The following is a 16,334-nucleotide window of genomic DNA, read 5'->3' as shown; positions in this document are numbered from 1 at the left end:
TGAAGTGAATGAATGGCTAATTGATCTTAATAAAGCACTCAGCGCCCGTTGTTGCTCAACAACCGATTAAGGGGGAGAAACAAAGAGAGTCACATTATAAATGCAATTTAAAAAAAAAAAAGCCAGAAAAATATATATATTTATATAAATTATGTATTTTTTTAATAAAATATAATCTATTTGTCTGTCTATGTGTCTGTCTATCAATCAATCAATCAATCAATCAATCAATCAATCAATCAATCAATCAATCAATCAATCTATCTATCTATCTATCTATCTATCTATCTATCTATCTATCTATCTATCTATCTATCTATCTATCTATCTATCTATCTATCTATCTATCTATTGTAAATGATGCATAGTTGGTTAAAGTGCTTGTCTGAAATGCTGTGGCAGAAATCAGATTATTTGCTTGAAACTGAAAAATCTGCCACACTACCTATATGACCCTTTACCATAACTTAATCACATTTGCTAATTAATATTGTGGTCCTCATCATATTTCTAGGCTATTGAGTTACAACTGAGGCAACAAAATAGATCTGGGGCAATGGTTAGTCCCATGTGGCTTCTTATACTCAAGGAAAACTATCCCAAATCACATTGTGTTACTATTCAGATTGGGATTTGCCATGGGAACTGATTTATTCAAAGGCCAGCATTGATGCTGAAATGCAGATCCTATATAATGCCACATTTATAATAAAAATTATAAATGATATCTTATAACTATGATATTTAAATGCATCATGTAGATCATTGAAACATTACATAAAACTCTTTAGTGAGTGGGTCAAACTCACTTATTACTCAAAACTGACAATTTGATATAAGTCGATATAGACGTATTGTAAGTAAATATTTCTGTTTTTAAGAGATGTCATGACTTGACTGTTCTCAATGGGTCATCTTTTAGACATCTTACATCAAAACTTCTTTAAAGAATATGTCTAAATTTTTCAGCTCTTTGTTTTTTCGGGACATGAAATTTTTTTTCGCATGAATATTAGCTGAACTTCTAAATAGAATTATTCATGGAGCCAGTCAGGGTGAAGGAAGAGCTGTGTTTGATGATGCTGTTGTTTGGAGCAGACGTGTAACTGGGGGCTGCAGCCGCAGTCTGGATCAATGACAACACAGTCTGCAGAGCTCCACTCCTGACACACACTCAAGCCGGGTAGATATTCTGCATCTTTCAAAATTAAACAATACGCCCGAGACGCGTCTATAGCCAAGTCTATCTTTATCACATGCATTTCCTCACAAATGAATGTTTCTCCCAAAATGATGAATGCTTTACCACAAAATACATTTTACGTGTGAAACTCCACATTTGTCACAAACAGTGAGACAATGAGACAATTATCTATCAGAAAATGGTTGTTTTGTGAAAACTGGGAGTTACACACCAGAAAGGAGCTAAGCTACGGAATAGCCTACCCTCAAATATCAGATCTGACCAAACTCTGACACTTCTCTTTACATTCGCAAAAGTAAAACGCACCTCTTTACATTCGCTTTTAATATACTTTGATGTGTCCATTTTTTCTTGGTTTCGTGCATGTATTGTGTACTTTTTTTATCGCTTGTAAGCACGTTGGTCAACATCAGTTGTTTGTGCTATACAAATAGGTAACTGCAAATGTGCTACAGAAATACCTAAGTAGCAATATAGCTTTTGGTTAACATTATCCAATAGTGTGAAAGGCCATGATATCTGCAGAAAAACAGCATGAAGATTTTTTTTTTTTTTTGCAATTACAAGTACAGACAAATTATTCATAATCAAAACAGTAACAAGAATTTGCAAAAGTAACATAATATATTGAAAAGGTTAACGTTTTTGTCAAATCATGAGCATGAACGCCAATCAGCATTACACACTATTCTAGGCCTAACATATGCGGTTATGTTGGCATCATGCCTCAGTAATAAGCTCTGTCAGCTGTCAAAAGGCTGAAGGTTTGCAGATTCCTTTACGTCTATTGTGTGCATGTACTGAATTCCTGTAATGGTTTGCTGCTGAGCCTGCACTTCTAACCTCCTCTCATCTCCCCCACTCCTGTAATCTTAATGCTTGGCCTCTCTCTGCCCTCTTGTGTCCATGCTTGTGAGTTTGTGTCTGACAGCTTTAATTGTGTGGCTGTCAAGTTTGCAGACACGGCGTGAAACATTTTGAGGCTGATAAAACATTGATTTTAAGGCCCTGTTAAGATTTGTATAACCTGGTTCTTACTTTGTAAGACAGCAGAAGGCTAAGCTCTGTCCTGACCCCCAAACGGCACTGTTAGGCTGTTAGTCACACCAGAAAACATCTGGGGCTCTTTTCCAAAACCTCTTGAGACAGCATGAAGATTTTTCCAAAAGGATTTAAAAAAAATAAAAATAGCTCATTTAAATTACTTTTGCAATGATACAACTGTAGCCTTTAATGGGTTAAATACCTATTCCTCACTTGAAATTGTGTTTCGACAAGTAAGAAGCCAGTCCTGTTACAACCAGTAGAACTAAGATATTTCTCACCCTTATTGTGCCAATGCACCAAGGTTACAAGATAAACATTCCTGAAAGACATCTAATTTAAGATGAAATATTTCAAGAAGCATCTCCTTATGCCAGACGCACACTACAAAACTAAGGCTCACAGTTCAATTGAAAACTCGCAGTTTGGCAAATGGTTTTCTGGTTCAAAGTGGGTATTTTGCTTGAAACAAACATTTTCCCAATGGGTTGAGAGACAAATAAACTTAATTCAAGCTACACTCTGAAAACAAGACTTAATATCTTATTTTATAGGTTACACGTTACAATAAGGTTTCATTAGTTAACATGAATTAAGAATGAACAAGACTTCTACAGCATTTATTAATCTGAATTAAAGTTAATTTCAACATTTACTAATACGTTTTGATTGAAATCAAAAGTTGTGTTTGTTAACGCGCGTATAATGCGCAGTGATAATGCATCAACAAAGATTATTAAATACTGGGCGATTTGAACTTGTTTTACACTTGAAACAACATTCTCATGAAACATTATCAACAGGTAAAATGGTCTTCATTTAAAGGGATAGTTCACTTTGAAATTATTTTTTGGTATGTTTTAGCTTACCTCAAGGGCATCCAAGATGTATGTGTCTTTTTTTTAAAAGTCAAACCGTTGTTGTCTATCAGTCATGTAATGAAGGTCTATGGTCACCACCTCAAAGAGCATGCACAGAGAAGTCCAAATTAAACATGATTTAATGACTCGTAAATGTAAGTACACATTGATGGCCTAAGACAAGAAACGAGCAGTTTGTGTGAGAAAACGAACAGTATTTTTATCGTTTTTACCTCTTGTTACCACAGCCACAAAGTGCCCGCGCCCTCAGATCACTTGGACGTGGCTGTGGTTTCAAGAGGTAAAACAATATAAATACTGTTCGTTTTCTCACACAAACCGCTCGTTCCGTGTCTTAGGCCATCAAAGTGTACTTACATTTACGAGTCAATAAATCATGTTTAATTTGGACTTCTCTGTGCATGCTCTTTGAGGTGGTGACCATAGACCTCCATTATATGACTGACAGACAAGAACGGTTTGACCTAAAAATATCAAAATTGAAACTACTGCTGAAACAAAGACACCTACATCTTGGATGCCCTTGAGGTAAGCTATAACATACCAAAAATGTATTTCAAAGTGAACTATCCCTTTAAGATATACACTCACCGGCCACTTTATTAGGTACACCTGTCCAACTGCTCGTTAACACTTAATTTCTAAGCAGCCAATCACATGGCGGCAACTCAGTGCATTTAGGCATGTAGACATGGTCAAGACAATCTCCTGCAGTTCAAACCGAGCATCAGTATGGGGAAGAAAGGTGATTTGAGTGACTTTGAACGTGGCATGATTGTTGGTGCCAGAAGGGCTGGTCTGAGTATTTCAGAAACTGCTAATCTACTGGGATTTTCACGCACAACCATCTCTAGGGTTTACAGAGAATGGTCCGAAAAAGAAAAAACATCCAGTGAGTGGCAGTTCTGTGGGCGGAAATGCCTTGTTGATGCCAGAGGTCAGAGGAGAATGGCCAGACTGGTTCGAGCTGATAGAAGGGCAACAGTGACTCAAATAACCACCCGTTACAACCAAGGTGGGCAGAAGAGCATCTCTGAACGCACAGTACGTCCAACTTTGAGGCAGATGGGCTACAGCAGCAGAAGACCACACCGGGTGCCACTCCTTTCAGCTAAGAACAGGAAACTGAGGCTACAATTTGCACAAGCTCATCGAAATTGGACAATAGAAGATTGGAAAAACGTTGCCTGGTCTGATGAGTCTCGATTTCTGCTGCGACATTCGGATGGTAGGGTCAGAATTTGGCGTCTACAACATGAAAGCATGGATCCATCCTGCCTTGTATCAACGGTTCAGGCTGGTGGTGGTGGTGTCATGGTGTGGGGAATATTTTCTTGGCACTCTTTGGGCCCCTTGGTACCAATTGAGCATCGTTGCAACGCCACAGCCTACCTGAGTATTGTTGCTGACCATGTCCATCCCTTTATGACCACAATGTACCCAACTTCTGATGGCTACTTTCAGCAGGATAATGCGCCATGTCATAAAGCTGGAATCATCTCAGACTGGTTTCTTGAACATGTCAATGAGTTCGCTGTACTCCAATGGCCTCCACAGTCACCAGATGACAATCCAATAGAGCATCTTTGGGATGTGGTGGAACGGGAGATTCGCATCATGGATGTGCAGCCGACAAATCTGCGGCAACTGTGTGATGCCATCATGTCAATATGGACCAAACTCCCTGAGGAATGCTTCCAGCACCTTGTTGAATCTATGCCACAAAGAATTGAGGCAGTTCTGAAGGCAAAAGGGGGTCCAACCCGTTACTAGCATGGGGTACCTAATAAAGTGGCCGGTGAGTGTATATTTTTGCAGTGTTCACCCCTTGTGCAGCACAGAAAAGCCACATGACAACAATAGTTTGTGATATAATGAGCAAAATCACCTTTTCTTTCTTTTTTTACAGTGTAAAAACAAGTTCTTTGTGTTCAGTCTTCCATGAAGGCACTTAGCATGACGGCCGTTATCAAACACACTCTTAGATAACAACTAAACAAGACTCTCGAGTCGACTGCAGTGATCCCCTGCTAAGATCCTGAATGTGTCTGACCATCTGCTGAAACAATACATCTATAATGTCATTATCTGTTGTTCGCAGCCAGACAGTCTAGTCTGAGCCTTAATGCAGAGGAGTCCACAGCCTGAAGCCGCCCGCTCTGCATGAGAACCAGGGCCTGTGGGGAAATCCGTAACCCTGGGTTCCTAACGATCGTGTCTGCATACATCACCAGAGCCAGGTATTGGATTTCTCCCAGGGTTCTCAAAGTGGTCCACACAGCATGGGGGCGCACTTTTGCCCTTTCTCCTCCTGTTCCGACAAGTCTGGGATCCTGATCAATTAGCGTGGATCCGGTTCGGCGGACTCGCACGAAAGGCTCTGTGTCGCTTGAGACAGCGGGATTCTCTTGTGACCCCACAGGAGCCAAACACACAACTCATCGGCATGCACGAGGGGCGTTCACGTTCAAGCATGCTTACAAACACAGTGCTCATTCTGTCTTGCGTCAGTTAATAGATCCTGTCATTAGTTTAGCTCTGTAATTAAGCAAAATGGGTGAGCTGAAAGCTGTGGAATAACTGTTTGTCTTAGTTTTCCGGTAGGGGGTAAACAGTTGCGGCAGACTGATGCCAATATTTGAATGCAACAATAACCACTGGAAAATAAATACACAGCCTTAAAGAGATTTACTGAAGTGCATATATATAGTGTTTCTTCAAAGTTAGGCACAATTATGTCCAATGACTATTTATTTTTTTTATTCAAACTAACAGATTTCTCAATAAATGATCACAATCAAACTATAATGGAAATTTTTTACAATTACAGTCTTCATTTACTTTTACTACTTTTCAATTGCCTTTAATATACGTACACTACCATTTAAAAGTTTGGGTGCAGTTAGATTTTTCCATGTTTTTAAAACACTGTTATTTTGTGGAAACCATGATTTAAAAGAGAAAGAGAAAGACAAAATAAATAATTTTTAGAAGAACTTTGAAATAGAAATATTTTGCAACAATGTTAATGTTTTTTTTACACTCTTAATTAATTGAATGCATCCATTCTATTTTTTTTTACTTACTGACTGACATATTTAATTAGTACATATTTAATTGTTTTACTCGTCCTATCTTACAGTACACATTTAATTGTTTTACTCTTGTCCTATTTTAAAATACAAAAATCCATCAAAAATATGAATTGTTACTATGGGCATTCCTATTGTCCCACCGTCCAGTCTCCCTGATTCCACCATTCCTCAGCCATGAGCGCCCCCTCCCGAATTCCAGTGATTTGCATACTTTCTCCTTAGTATGCATTATTGGCTCTCTGATTTCCCTCACCTGTTCTGAATTATATCTCATTGCCCAGCCTTTATCTGCCTCGTTCACGGAGCGTTCTTTGCAATTTTGTCAAATTGTACTGTAATTTTGTCAAATTATGAAAACCCTGAATATTTTCAACATATGGAAATATTATTTAATTGTGTGTATTTAGGACATGGAATGGAAATGACTGGTGGAAATTTGTATTACTTTCAGATAAAAAGACTTATTCAATGATATACTGTATATACTGTTGGATGTTGTAAATGACGGCCAAAAAAAATAAAAAAATAGTGAGAGTGTAAAAATTGTTTTAAGACAGGGCCAAACATGGCTATTGTTAAAGAAATCCATGTGCTTAATCAAGTAAACTATTGCTAATGCTAAAACTGACTTGACTAAATTACGACAGACTGGAAGTTATATTGAAGTGAAAGTCGCCATGATAACCTGTCCCTACACTATAGCAGTACAGTAGAACAGGAAGGATAAGTTTTTACACAACACCTCATCAACTAATTCACTGTGAGGAACACGAGGGGGTAATATTGCCCTTCTCGAGAGGACATGCAACAAGCACAGGAAAGCGTGGGTACTGGTGCTGACAGCTGTGGCTTTTCCACCTTGCAGCTAAATGCAGCAAGTTTCGCTTCCCAGCTGTCTCATTTAAAGCATGCATCAACCAGGACTGATTGCATCTCCTCCAAGCACTGTTCCCCATTAGACGCCCATTGAGGTCTATAAACCGATGGCTTAACTCTATCAGTGTGCCTAATCCTTCTCTCCTCTAAGGCAGACCCGAGGTTTCAGAGCCAGCTGTGGCCTTATCTGCGAAGAGAGTCATTAGGACCGGTGCTTCTCGCCCTAGGCAGGAAGTGCAAAACATGCTGTCTCTCCTCAGGTGCGTGATGCGTGAGGACACCTGCTCTGATGACACCTGCGTGACCAAACCTGCTTTATCCGACGAGCGACAACTGCTGGGATTAACCTTGTAACAGCGTTCAATGAAGTGTAGTCACGAGTTAATCGACAAGTGCAATCCAGTGCCCTTTGCTCCACTAATCTCAACAAACAGAACCTACCATAAAAGCCAGTAAAGATGTGTGTGCCACACTACGACTGTAATCCACAGTGAACACTTTCTATGCTGTAAAAGGCAGTGTGGCCTAGACTAGAGGCTAAAAATTATGGCTGCATCCGAAATCGAAATTTCCATGATTAGTAATCACAACATTTTTTCTTTTGTCAAATCAACTTAATTTATTTAGTTCAGATAACATATAATTTTGAGTTTGTGATGATTAAATCATTCTCCTTCATTGAATTAACTCACTTTTTCCATTTCAATGAACTTAAAAATTCAAGGCAACCAGGCTATTTATTTTTTTAAGTTAAACCAACAATATTTTTTTACAGTGTGACAAAATGTCCGAATTCACAGTACTCATAAAAAGAGTAGGCAAAAATTACCTGAAATGAGCAATAAGGACATGAGGGTTTACGAATGGCGAGGCTGGTCACATGATAATGACAATGTCGAATGTAGTATTCGAGAATGCATTTCTATTTCTGACCAATGTCGATTTAGTCCAATTATATTTGAGCTTAGAAGCAGCTATCGGTATTCAAAATGAACCCAAACAAACACACCCCTCCCTTTATTGCTCCGCCTCAAAATACACAAACACTCAATGCAAAAATGGATCACCGCACCCTCATTGTAGCATTTTTTCTAAATATAACCTGCAGGTTACCAGCGTGTAGCAGTGTTGTTTATGTAACTATTTCAAAGTTATATGATGGGCACATTTGTCTGAATAATTTGTCTAATATGTGCAGGTTTTATGTATTTTATTATAATTACTTATATAGACACATACTGTATGTTTGATCATACTTGTCACTCCAGACCATTTTATTGAATAATCCTTTCTGCATATGGTCTTCTTGCTGAGTAATTAGCAAAATTCAAGAAATTATGAGTTTGAAATGAGGTGGACCAAGAAATGAACCAATAAAATACTAGTTCAAGCATCCTCTGATTGCAAAAGTATCTCCAAAAATTGGAAAAGAAGAGTTTAGCCTCATGTCACAAAAAAAGAAAGTTTGTTCACAAATTTATTGAGTAGATTATTGCAGGAAAAACACAGTGGTGTAAAGCTGAGTTTACATGACAGATATGCAAAATACTTCACATACTTTCCACCTTCATTTGTAGCAACAAATAGTGTGTTATACAAAACCACAATCATCACACCATCAGCTCTAGTGCAGAATTGCATCAACTTTCCCAGCTAAAAGGAACACTCAAAAAACATTTTACATTTTGCCATTCTTCGATACAGAGGAAAAAGGCCATTGACTGTATGCTCTTTATTAACACACACCAATGTTAATAGAGATGGTTCTTGCATTATCAGTAGTTGAAAGTTCTTCAACGAGCACTGAATGCATTGCATGCAATACTAAATTCCAGAACCTAATGACATTTGGTTCTTTAACGGATCTCACACATCCATTCCTCCACCAATGAGGACGGAATACCTTACTGAAGTACTCTCACAGCAATACTTCATCGCATCCGCACCACCAGTGACACCAATGTAGTTCAATTACAGAATGGATGACTCATGCAGTTGTTTTCAGTGTGTAGGGTGCGAGAGTATCCACACAACACAGGACTACTTAAAGTTATTGACATGTTTGAGCAATAACGAAACATTTGCAGTGGACGACGAAGTACACAAATCAAGTACTTGAAAACAAGTACAAAAGTATGATCTAAAATGAGTTGCACTTGAGGGATCAGATACACACACTTATGTGTCAAAATGCCTGTCTTGGTGTGCAAACACAGTGGGTTATGTCTTAAGTGAACGAAAACAGTTGGAAAAGAAATCTGATGTGTATGGATATATTGGATTTGTGCAATAGGTCTTAAAGTGACAGCAGCCTAATTTACCTGCTGCTGTCTGTCATTTATGTTGATCAAACAACAAAAGAAAAAGAGATGAGATGCTCTTATTTAAATAACATTTGTAACATAAATTCATTCAGTGAATACTATGCAGTTTTTTATTTTACATGAATGACTTTATTCAGTATCTATAGTTGAATATTAGGCTAGATCAATATACCTCTAAAAAAACTGTATTTAATTTGTGTTTATTTGTTCTATTGATTGTAATTTGCTTCTTTCTTATTACTGATTGTTTACTTCAATAATTGCTTAGGAATGTTATAACATAAATGCTTACAGAATATTAGGCTAGGTTTGCTGTGGTATGGAAATTAGGCAGGGGGTGTTCCGGCACCATCATGTACATTGTGTCAGAAGGGTCACTGTCATTGACTTCGAAAACCCCTTCTCTACTGGGCCTGTTCTGTTTGCAGTCAGTCAAAAACATCCAGCCAGTGCAGTGAGATTTCCAGAAAAAAAAATTGTGTAATGAGTGAAGAAACACAACTAACTAACCAGCTACTGACTATGTGACGGCGTGTAGTTTCAGATACACATTTTGTCCATAGTATTTTATAAATATTTATAAAATGTAATATGTTACCACATTTTGTATTGTTGTTTAATAAATATACATAAGGCCAGTTATTGGATTGCATTAGTAGTTTGGTTCAGCGAGTTGCACACAGCTTTGGGCAGGGGTGTGAACTGGCACTGTTTTTGAGAGATGAGGAGATATGTGGTGTAGGACCCTGTTTCACCATGGATTCAACAGGATAATTTCTGAATCTGCACTGCACAATGTCATATCTATCAATTTATGAAAGTGTTTAAAGAAGGGTGCTTTAGAACAAAAAATGCTATTACTTCTTGCTTTCCTGTATTGTGCTTCAGCTCTCTTTCAGTTGCTAAATGTATGTGAGTGTACGTTAGATTAGTCTAAGCGTTTAATCAAGTTAATAAAGTCATTTTACACGTAAAGTTGTTTGTGGTTCATATACTGGAGTCCCTAATCTTGCAGTTTTAGATGATTAGGATATAGTTTATGTAAACAGTACAATAACATTTATGAGGAATATCACACATGCAGTGTGCAGGAAGATGACAAAAAAAGTTATAGTGATAGTACTCGGAGTGATAGTACATAGGCTATGACATGTTGAGGGTGTTCTCACATCTACTTGTCTGTGGTTTCTGGTTGAAGACAAATGTGTATTTAACAGAGTGGACCTAAATCATCCGCAGCAAACCAAATAAATCAACAGAGGTTTTTCAGTCTCGTCGTGCTAAGACTTTTCAAATAAGATGTTCAGACGTATCCTTCTGGCCACCCTGCTGATATGCTCAGGTAAAATTAGCACTGGTCAATTGGTCATTATCTTAATCGCGTTAAGATGGACAATGCTGCATGTAAATTCCAACCAGGATATGTATTTCATTTAAAAAGCTAAAATAGTTTATTTTTATTGTTTAAACCAGGTTACATTCACATACAAATTTTCTCACGGTTTAACTGAACTCATATGTTAAATGTTCATAGTAGGGAAGTTTTCTCTTGGCAACTGGGATTAGTATGTGCTATATTTTTCCTCACAGTTTGTGCTCTTGATCTGGAAATGCACAGAAGAGACTTTCCTGGAGATGAACTTGAACGCTTGGTGAGTTGTCGTCAATGTGGTTTATCATGGACAGCTGCATCACACTAAGACATATAAGTAGTGGTCAAACATGTTTGTTTGATGCTGATACCAATTGCCAAAACTATAAGAGGTTAAAACTTTGCCATAATGCTGAAACTACAATTGAATGCCAGATGCAGAGAAGCTTGACAATGCTTTTCAAACAACTAGTCATGTCCAGTTTGAACTGCTAATTAAAACTGCTTAAACTACTTAATATAATATGCCATGTCTGTTGTCTTTTAAGGGCAAGCTGGCACAAACCGAACAACTCCCTGGATTGTGCTGGGCTTGCAAGTGGGCCATGGGGAAGTTGAAACGCCTAGTCTCCACTAAATCAACTCAGGTGTGCTATAGGCTACTCTTGTATCTGACTTTAAAAAATGTGTTTTTCAAATAACACACAAAAAAAATATTACAGAATGCATAGAGACAAGTGGAGTAAGGGTAATTCTGATTCTTTCTTTTCCTACAGAGCGAAATAAGAACAATGCTGTCGCACGTCTGTGATGAGATCGGGTTCCTTAAATACCTGTGTAGGACATTTGTGGCAAGGTATATAAACACTCTGGTTGAAGAACTTTCAACTACTGATAATGCAAGAACCATCTGTGTTAACATCGGTGTTTGCTAAAACGCTTTGTATCGAAGAAATGCAAAATGTCATTTTTTTCTATGTTTTTCAAGTGCACTCTTTAGCTGGAAAGAAATGGATGACATTTTGCACTTTAGAGCTAATGGTGTGATTATTGTGGTTTTGTATTTCACACTATCTGTCGCTGCAAATGAAGGTGGAAATGACGAAGTTATTTGCATATGTTTCACGTATCCTCAGCTTTACGCCACTGTATTTCCCTGCTATTAACTGCAAAATAAATGTGTGAACAACAAACTTTCATTTTTTGTGACATGATTCTAAACTCTTTTTTTTTTTCCGATTCTTGGAGATACTTTTACAATCAGAGGACGCTTGAACTGGTATTTTATTGGTCCATTTCTTGGTCCACCTCATGATCATTTCAGACTCTTGAATTTTACAAATTACTCGGCAAAGAAGACCGTTTGCAGAACGAATTATATTGAGTGACATGTGTGATAAGTATAACTGCACACTTTTAGACAATTAGACATTTTATACAGACAAGTGGGTTCAAATGGGTCCATTACAACTTTGTAATCACAGCGTAAACAATACATTGCATGCAGTGGTCCTGCTACACAGGTAACCTGCAGGTTATAATATAATATAATATAATATAATATAATATAATATAATATAATATAATATAATATAATATAATATAATATAATATAATATAATATAATATAATATAGTAAAATGCTACTGCGAGGCTGAGGTGATGCTTAGCATGCATTTGGAAAGCTTATATAAATCCTATCTTCAATTCCTATGCTATATGCAAATTTAATGGAGTTCACGTCAACGAAAGCAACAGATATGACCTGTATTTTATTTATCATCAGCTAATTTCAAGATTAAAGACCACAATAGAACAAAGAGCGGCATCAGCACTGGTAAGATCATTAAGTCTCACTACTTTTAATGAAGGTGATTATGTGCATCTGGACACACTTTCAGTTTCATTTGAGGCAGTTCGCACGTCGGCTTGGTGAAGTTAAGCGTGTTGCATGTCATATAACAGGCTCTCACGTCTTTTTTTTTACATTTTGGGAGGAGTAAAATGTACATGTAGTTTTAACAACCAGATGCATTTTCACTTGTCCAGTTTCATCTGGAATGCATCTCAGACCCCCTCCTGAAGTAGTATGAGTGATCGGATTTGAATCAGTCTCGAATCTGTCACTTATATACTTACACAGGCACGTGCAGAGGGGGGGGGCGTTGGGTGCTCGAGCACCTGCCCTTTTGCCCCTTGGTGCCCAAAGTGCCCTTTTGTCAAGACAAAATTTCCTCTCCTTTTTATGTATTTAAAGGCACTTTTGTCGATGCCTGCCCCATCTAACTAGTAGTAAAATGAATGAATAATAATTTAGCCGTAAATAAAATGACCCACATGATGACCTTTCACCTGATTCCTCACGCTGCACGCGCATTTTATAATTTCGCGCGGCTACGCGCAATCGCGCATTCCCAGAGGATATCTTCAAGTCTTGCGGCTGCTGGTAAGTGGTGTTCTATTCTCAGCGAAGTGATTTTGATGTTTGTTTACTTATTATTATACTTATTATTATTATTTTACTAGAACGACGTGAAGAGAGCATGCAGAGAGATGTTGTTTGTATTGCTGTGTGTAGGCTGTAGAAGTAACGTTAGCTTGCTGTTTGAGGGAGAAAAGTTTCACGGGCGTGGAGGGGTGTTATTTGACTAAAAACTATTATTTTTACTTTAAACTATTATTATTATTACAGTATTTATTAAAAAAAATATTTTCACATAAAAATGATTATCACAACTCTGGTAAGTTATCACATAGGCATACCAGTTAGTATCTTATGTTTTGTGTGTAGAAGCCTCTGTGAACATCTGCCCTAGTAACGTTACTATTATATACTATTATTGTATTATATACTTTAGCAGCCTGGGTAGAATCTGTAGCTTTAGCAGGTCAGTGAACTAGTGAGCCAGTTCCAAACACTGTCAGCAATCTTTACATCTTGGAATGGTCTTTACATCTTTACATCTTGGAATCATAAAAATGGTTTATTCAGCTAATACCCTATATTTCTGTTTATTTTAATGTCTACAGTCTCAGATCAACTCCAGCAGTATCAGCAGCAGCAGTAACAACATCAACAGCAAAGGCAGCAAACTCACTTAAGGACTTAAAGTAAGAATTTACCAGAACAGGCATCACATTAATGTTAAAAATCTTGTAAAGTATTAATTGCTGTTTCTGTTTGCTTTGTTTTTTTATTTTCATTGTATAAAATGTAACTCTTGTATTTTTGTAAATCAGTTTTTGCCATGAAAAAAGCCACAGATGCTGATATTCCATTAAATAAAACTATACTGTACTGCACGAAACATGGGCCACGTTGATTTTGTCCTATACAGTTCAATATAACAGCTGTTCTTTATTATTCTGTATAACAGAGAAGAAAAAGCCATCAGGTTGGAACAACTTAAGATGCTTCAGTTTCTAATCCCAGAGTTATATATAGAGCACATCAATTATTTTCTTTAATTTTAAACTTTAAATTTGTCTTTTCTGTTCTGGTTCTTTTTCAAAACTGCATCAATGCATTTGCTGCTGTATCGATGCAGAATCATCTGTATTGATATGTTACTGTATTGATATTTTGAGCACAGCCCTATAAAGCCTTGTTTCCATGTGCCCCATTTTATACTTTGAGCACCTGCCCCTCCAGAGGTCTCTGCACGGCCCTGTACTTACATATATTATAAGGTTGATAGATGCATTGAATGTTAATATAACTTTTATTCATCTTTGTTTTTGTTATTACTTTCCCCTGTGTAAGTTCATCTTTACTTGGTTGTCATAGCGTTGTCCCTGTTTGTCTCCATGGCTTCTGATTAGTTAATTGATTAGTTTAACCTGTGTCTAGTTTAGTGCCTCAATTTGTCTTGCGTATTCATATTCTTTTGTTCACTTTTTTTTGGTGTTGTCTGAATGGTTGGTGTATAGTGCTCCTGGGGTTTTTTCTGGGCCTTCCTGTGCCAGAGATTTTGGTTTTGTTTTATTTTGAGTTGAATAATAAGTCAAGCATAGCGTCAGTTCTGGCAGGTCACGTTAGTCAAGCTCTCAGAGTCAGCTTATCCATGTCTACCTACAGGAATACAACACCCATTACTGTAAACATATATGTTGATCATATGATCAATACCACTCCTTGAGTATTATCAGCAGCTATCGCATTTCTCTGAAGCCAATTACCCTCCTGCATCCCCAGCTCCTCCTCTCGTCAGTCAGGATTTGGCATTGAACTTATGTACTCATGTACTTATGATATTTATGAAGTGTACCAGGACCTATAGTCGAACTGAAACACATTTTGAGATATAACACCAAGCCCAGAGAGATGTTATGGTTGTTAATGCACTATTTTTTTGTATCTGTGGTGCAGTCATAAATGCATACCGTGACTTTAAAAGGTGTTGACGTGTCTGCATCCATAGCGACCACCGTTTTGTCCACCGTACTGCCTGGCATGCTGCGCCGCCGGCCCACCCTGTCAGTGAGTGACTCTGAGAAGAGATAGAGAGAGAGAGAGTGTTGATTCTAGGATCAGATTTACCCAGAATAAGTGAACCCACCAAATGAACACAGTTTAGAAACAATCAAAAATCGATAACAGTACTGGAAAATCAAAACCAGCTCATTGTTCATAACCATCTCTTTTTGATTTAAAGAGATGAAAAAGTCTTAATTGGCATAGCTAGCTTAAGGCTTCCTATTGATCAGAAAATGTACAATTGCTAGAATGTTCTGGGTGGTTGTTAAAGCATTGCATGTAAACACCTTATTCAACATCGTATTCCGAAACTCCAACCAGGAGATATATGCAAATGCTCCGTCTGCAAGGACTTGTGGGAATTGTATGATTGCTAATTGGCATTGTTTGGTTTCCATTGGATTATGCTGGAACACTATTTTTGATCAGGATAGTGCTGCTCATTTCTTATGGGTAGCTACCAGTGCATTGTTGCCAAGGTGCTAAGTTGCTAAGGTGTTCTTTGTGTATTTAGCATGTTACTATGCAGTTGCCAAGGAGGTCTTGGTGCTTACTAGGATCTAAATAAGTTGCTAGTATGTTTTGAATGGTTGCCAGGGTGATGCTGTGCAGTTGTCAAGATGTTTTGAGTGCATTTAATGCATTGCTATGTGGTCTTCTGAGTGGTATTGATGCAATGTGAGTGCGTTAGCAGTTTGCTTATTGGATCAAGTCAAAAGGCCCACCCAGTCTCTATGATATGCTGCTTCTGTGGTAGCATCACTATGTCAGTCACATGTTTCGGTCATGCACGGCCAGATGGCTGAATCTCAGCCTGAACCAGCCTGTCAGACGCTTGGCATTCATCACACGCCTGCATCTCTGTCTGCAAGATTGATGGAAGGAAGGAGGGAACAAGTGTTTGTGCAGAAAACAAATGAGAGAGTGAACGCAGCCAACCTGAAAGACAAAATCTATGAAATTCATCCTACTGTCTGAATCATTTCAAACTCCAAACAAAGTGAAGGAACGGCTTCTTTGCCTCGCTGGTTTTGTACTTGGAAAGATGCGTCACTAATAAG

The 16,334-nt window shown here is 37.8% G+C and overlaps 2 protein-coding genes across 5 annotated transcripts in view; one reads left to right on the top strand and one right to left on the bottom strand.

Moving 5' to 3' along the window:
• The window catches only part of dab2ipa (DAB2 interacting protein a), a 107,528-nt gene that overhangs the window by 56,002 nt on the left and 35,192 nt on the right, over window positions 1–16,334 (bottom strand). For all 4 annotated transcript variants that reach the window (XM_039664647.2, XM_039664656.2, XM_039664673.2 and 1 more), the window contains one exon: window positions 15,180–15,286. In XM_039664647.2, coding sequence (XP_039520581.2) covers window positions 15,180–15,286 — 107 coding nt within the window. The remainder of the gene's footprint in view (window positions 1–15,179; window positions 15,287–16,334) is intronic.
• Window positions 10,588–11,989, top strand: LOC120474449 (antimicrobial peptide NK-lysin). The gene is made up of 4 exons (XM_039664730.2): window positions 10,588–10,766; window positions 11,015–11,076; window positions 11,345–11,443; window positions 11,573–11,989. Exons 1-4 carry the CDS (start codon window positions 10,724–10,726, stop codon window positions 11,729–11,731), a joined length of 363 nt encoding a protein of 120 aa, XP_039520664.2. The 5' UTR covers window positions 10,588–10,723; the 3' UTR covers window positions 11,732–11,989.

This window comes from Pimephales promelas, chromosome 14 (assembly GCF_988280905.1).
Source record: "Pimephales promelas chromosome 14, fPimPro1.hap1.1, whole genome shotgun sequence".
Taxonomy (NCBI): Eukaryota; Metazoa; Chordata; class Actinopteri; order Cypriniformes; family Leuciscidae; genus Pimephales; species Pimephales promelas.
Note: the sequence above shows the minus strand (reverse complement) of the source record. Positions and strands in the feature narration are given on the sequence as shown.

What these genes read in the sequence shown, in the direction of transcription:
- LOC120474449 (XM_039664730.2), top strand. Translation starts at nt 10,724, where the DNA reads ATGTTCAGACGTATCCTTCTGGCCACCCTGCTGATATGCTCAG. An exon ending in GAGATGAACTTGAACGCTTG is followed by an intron (nt 11,077 to 11,344) that starts GTGAGTTGTCGT and finishes TTGTCTTTTAAG; the next exon opens with GGCAAGCTGGCACAAACCGA. An exon ending in TCTCCACTAAATCAACTCAG is followed by an intron (nt 11,444 to 11,572) that starts GTGTGCTATAGG and finishes CTTTTCCTACAG; the next exon opens with AGCGAAATAAGAACAATGCT.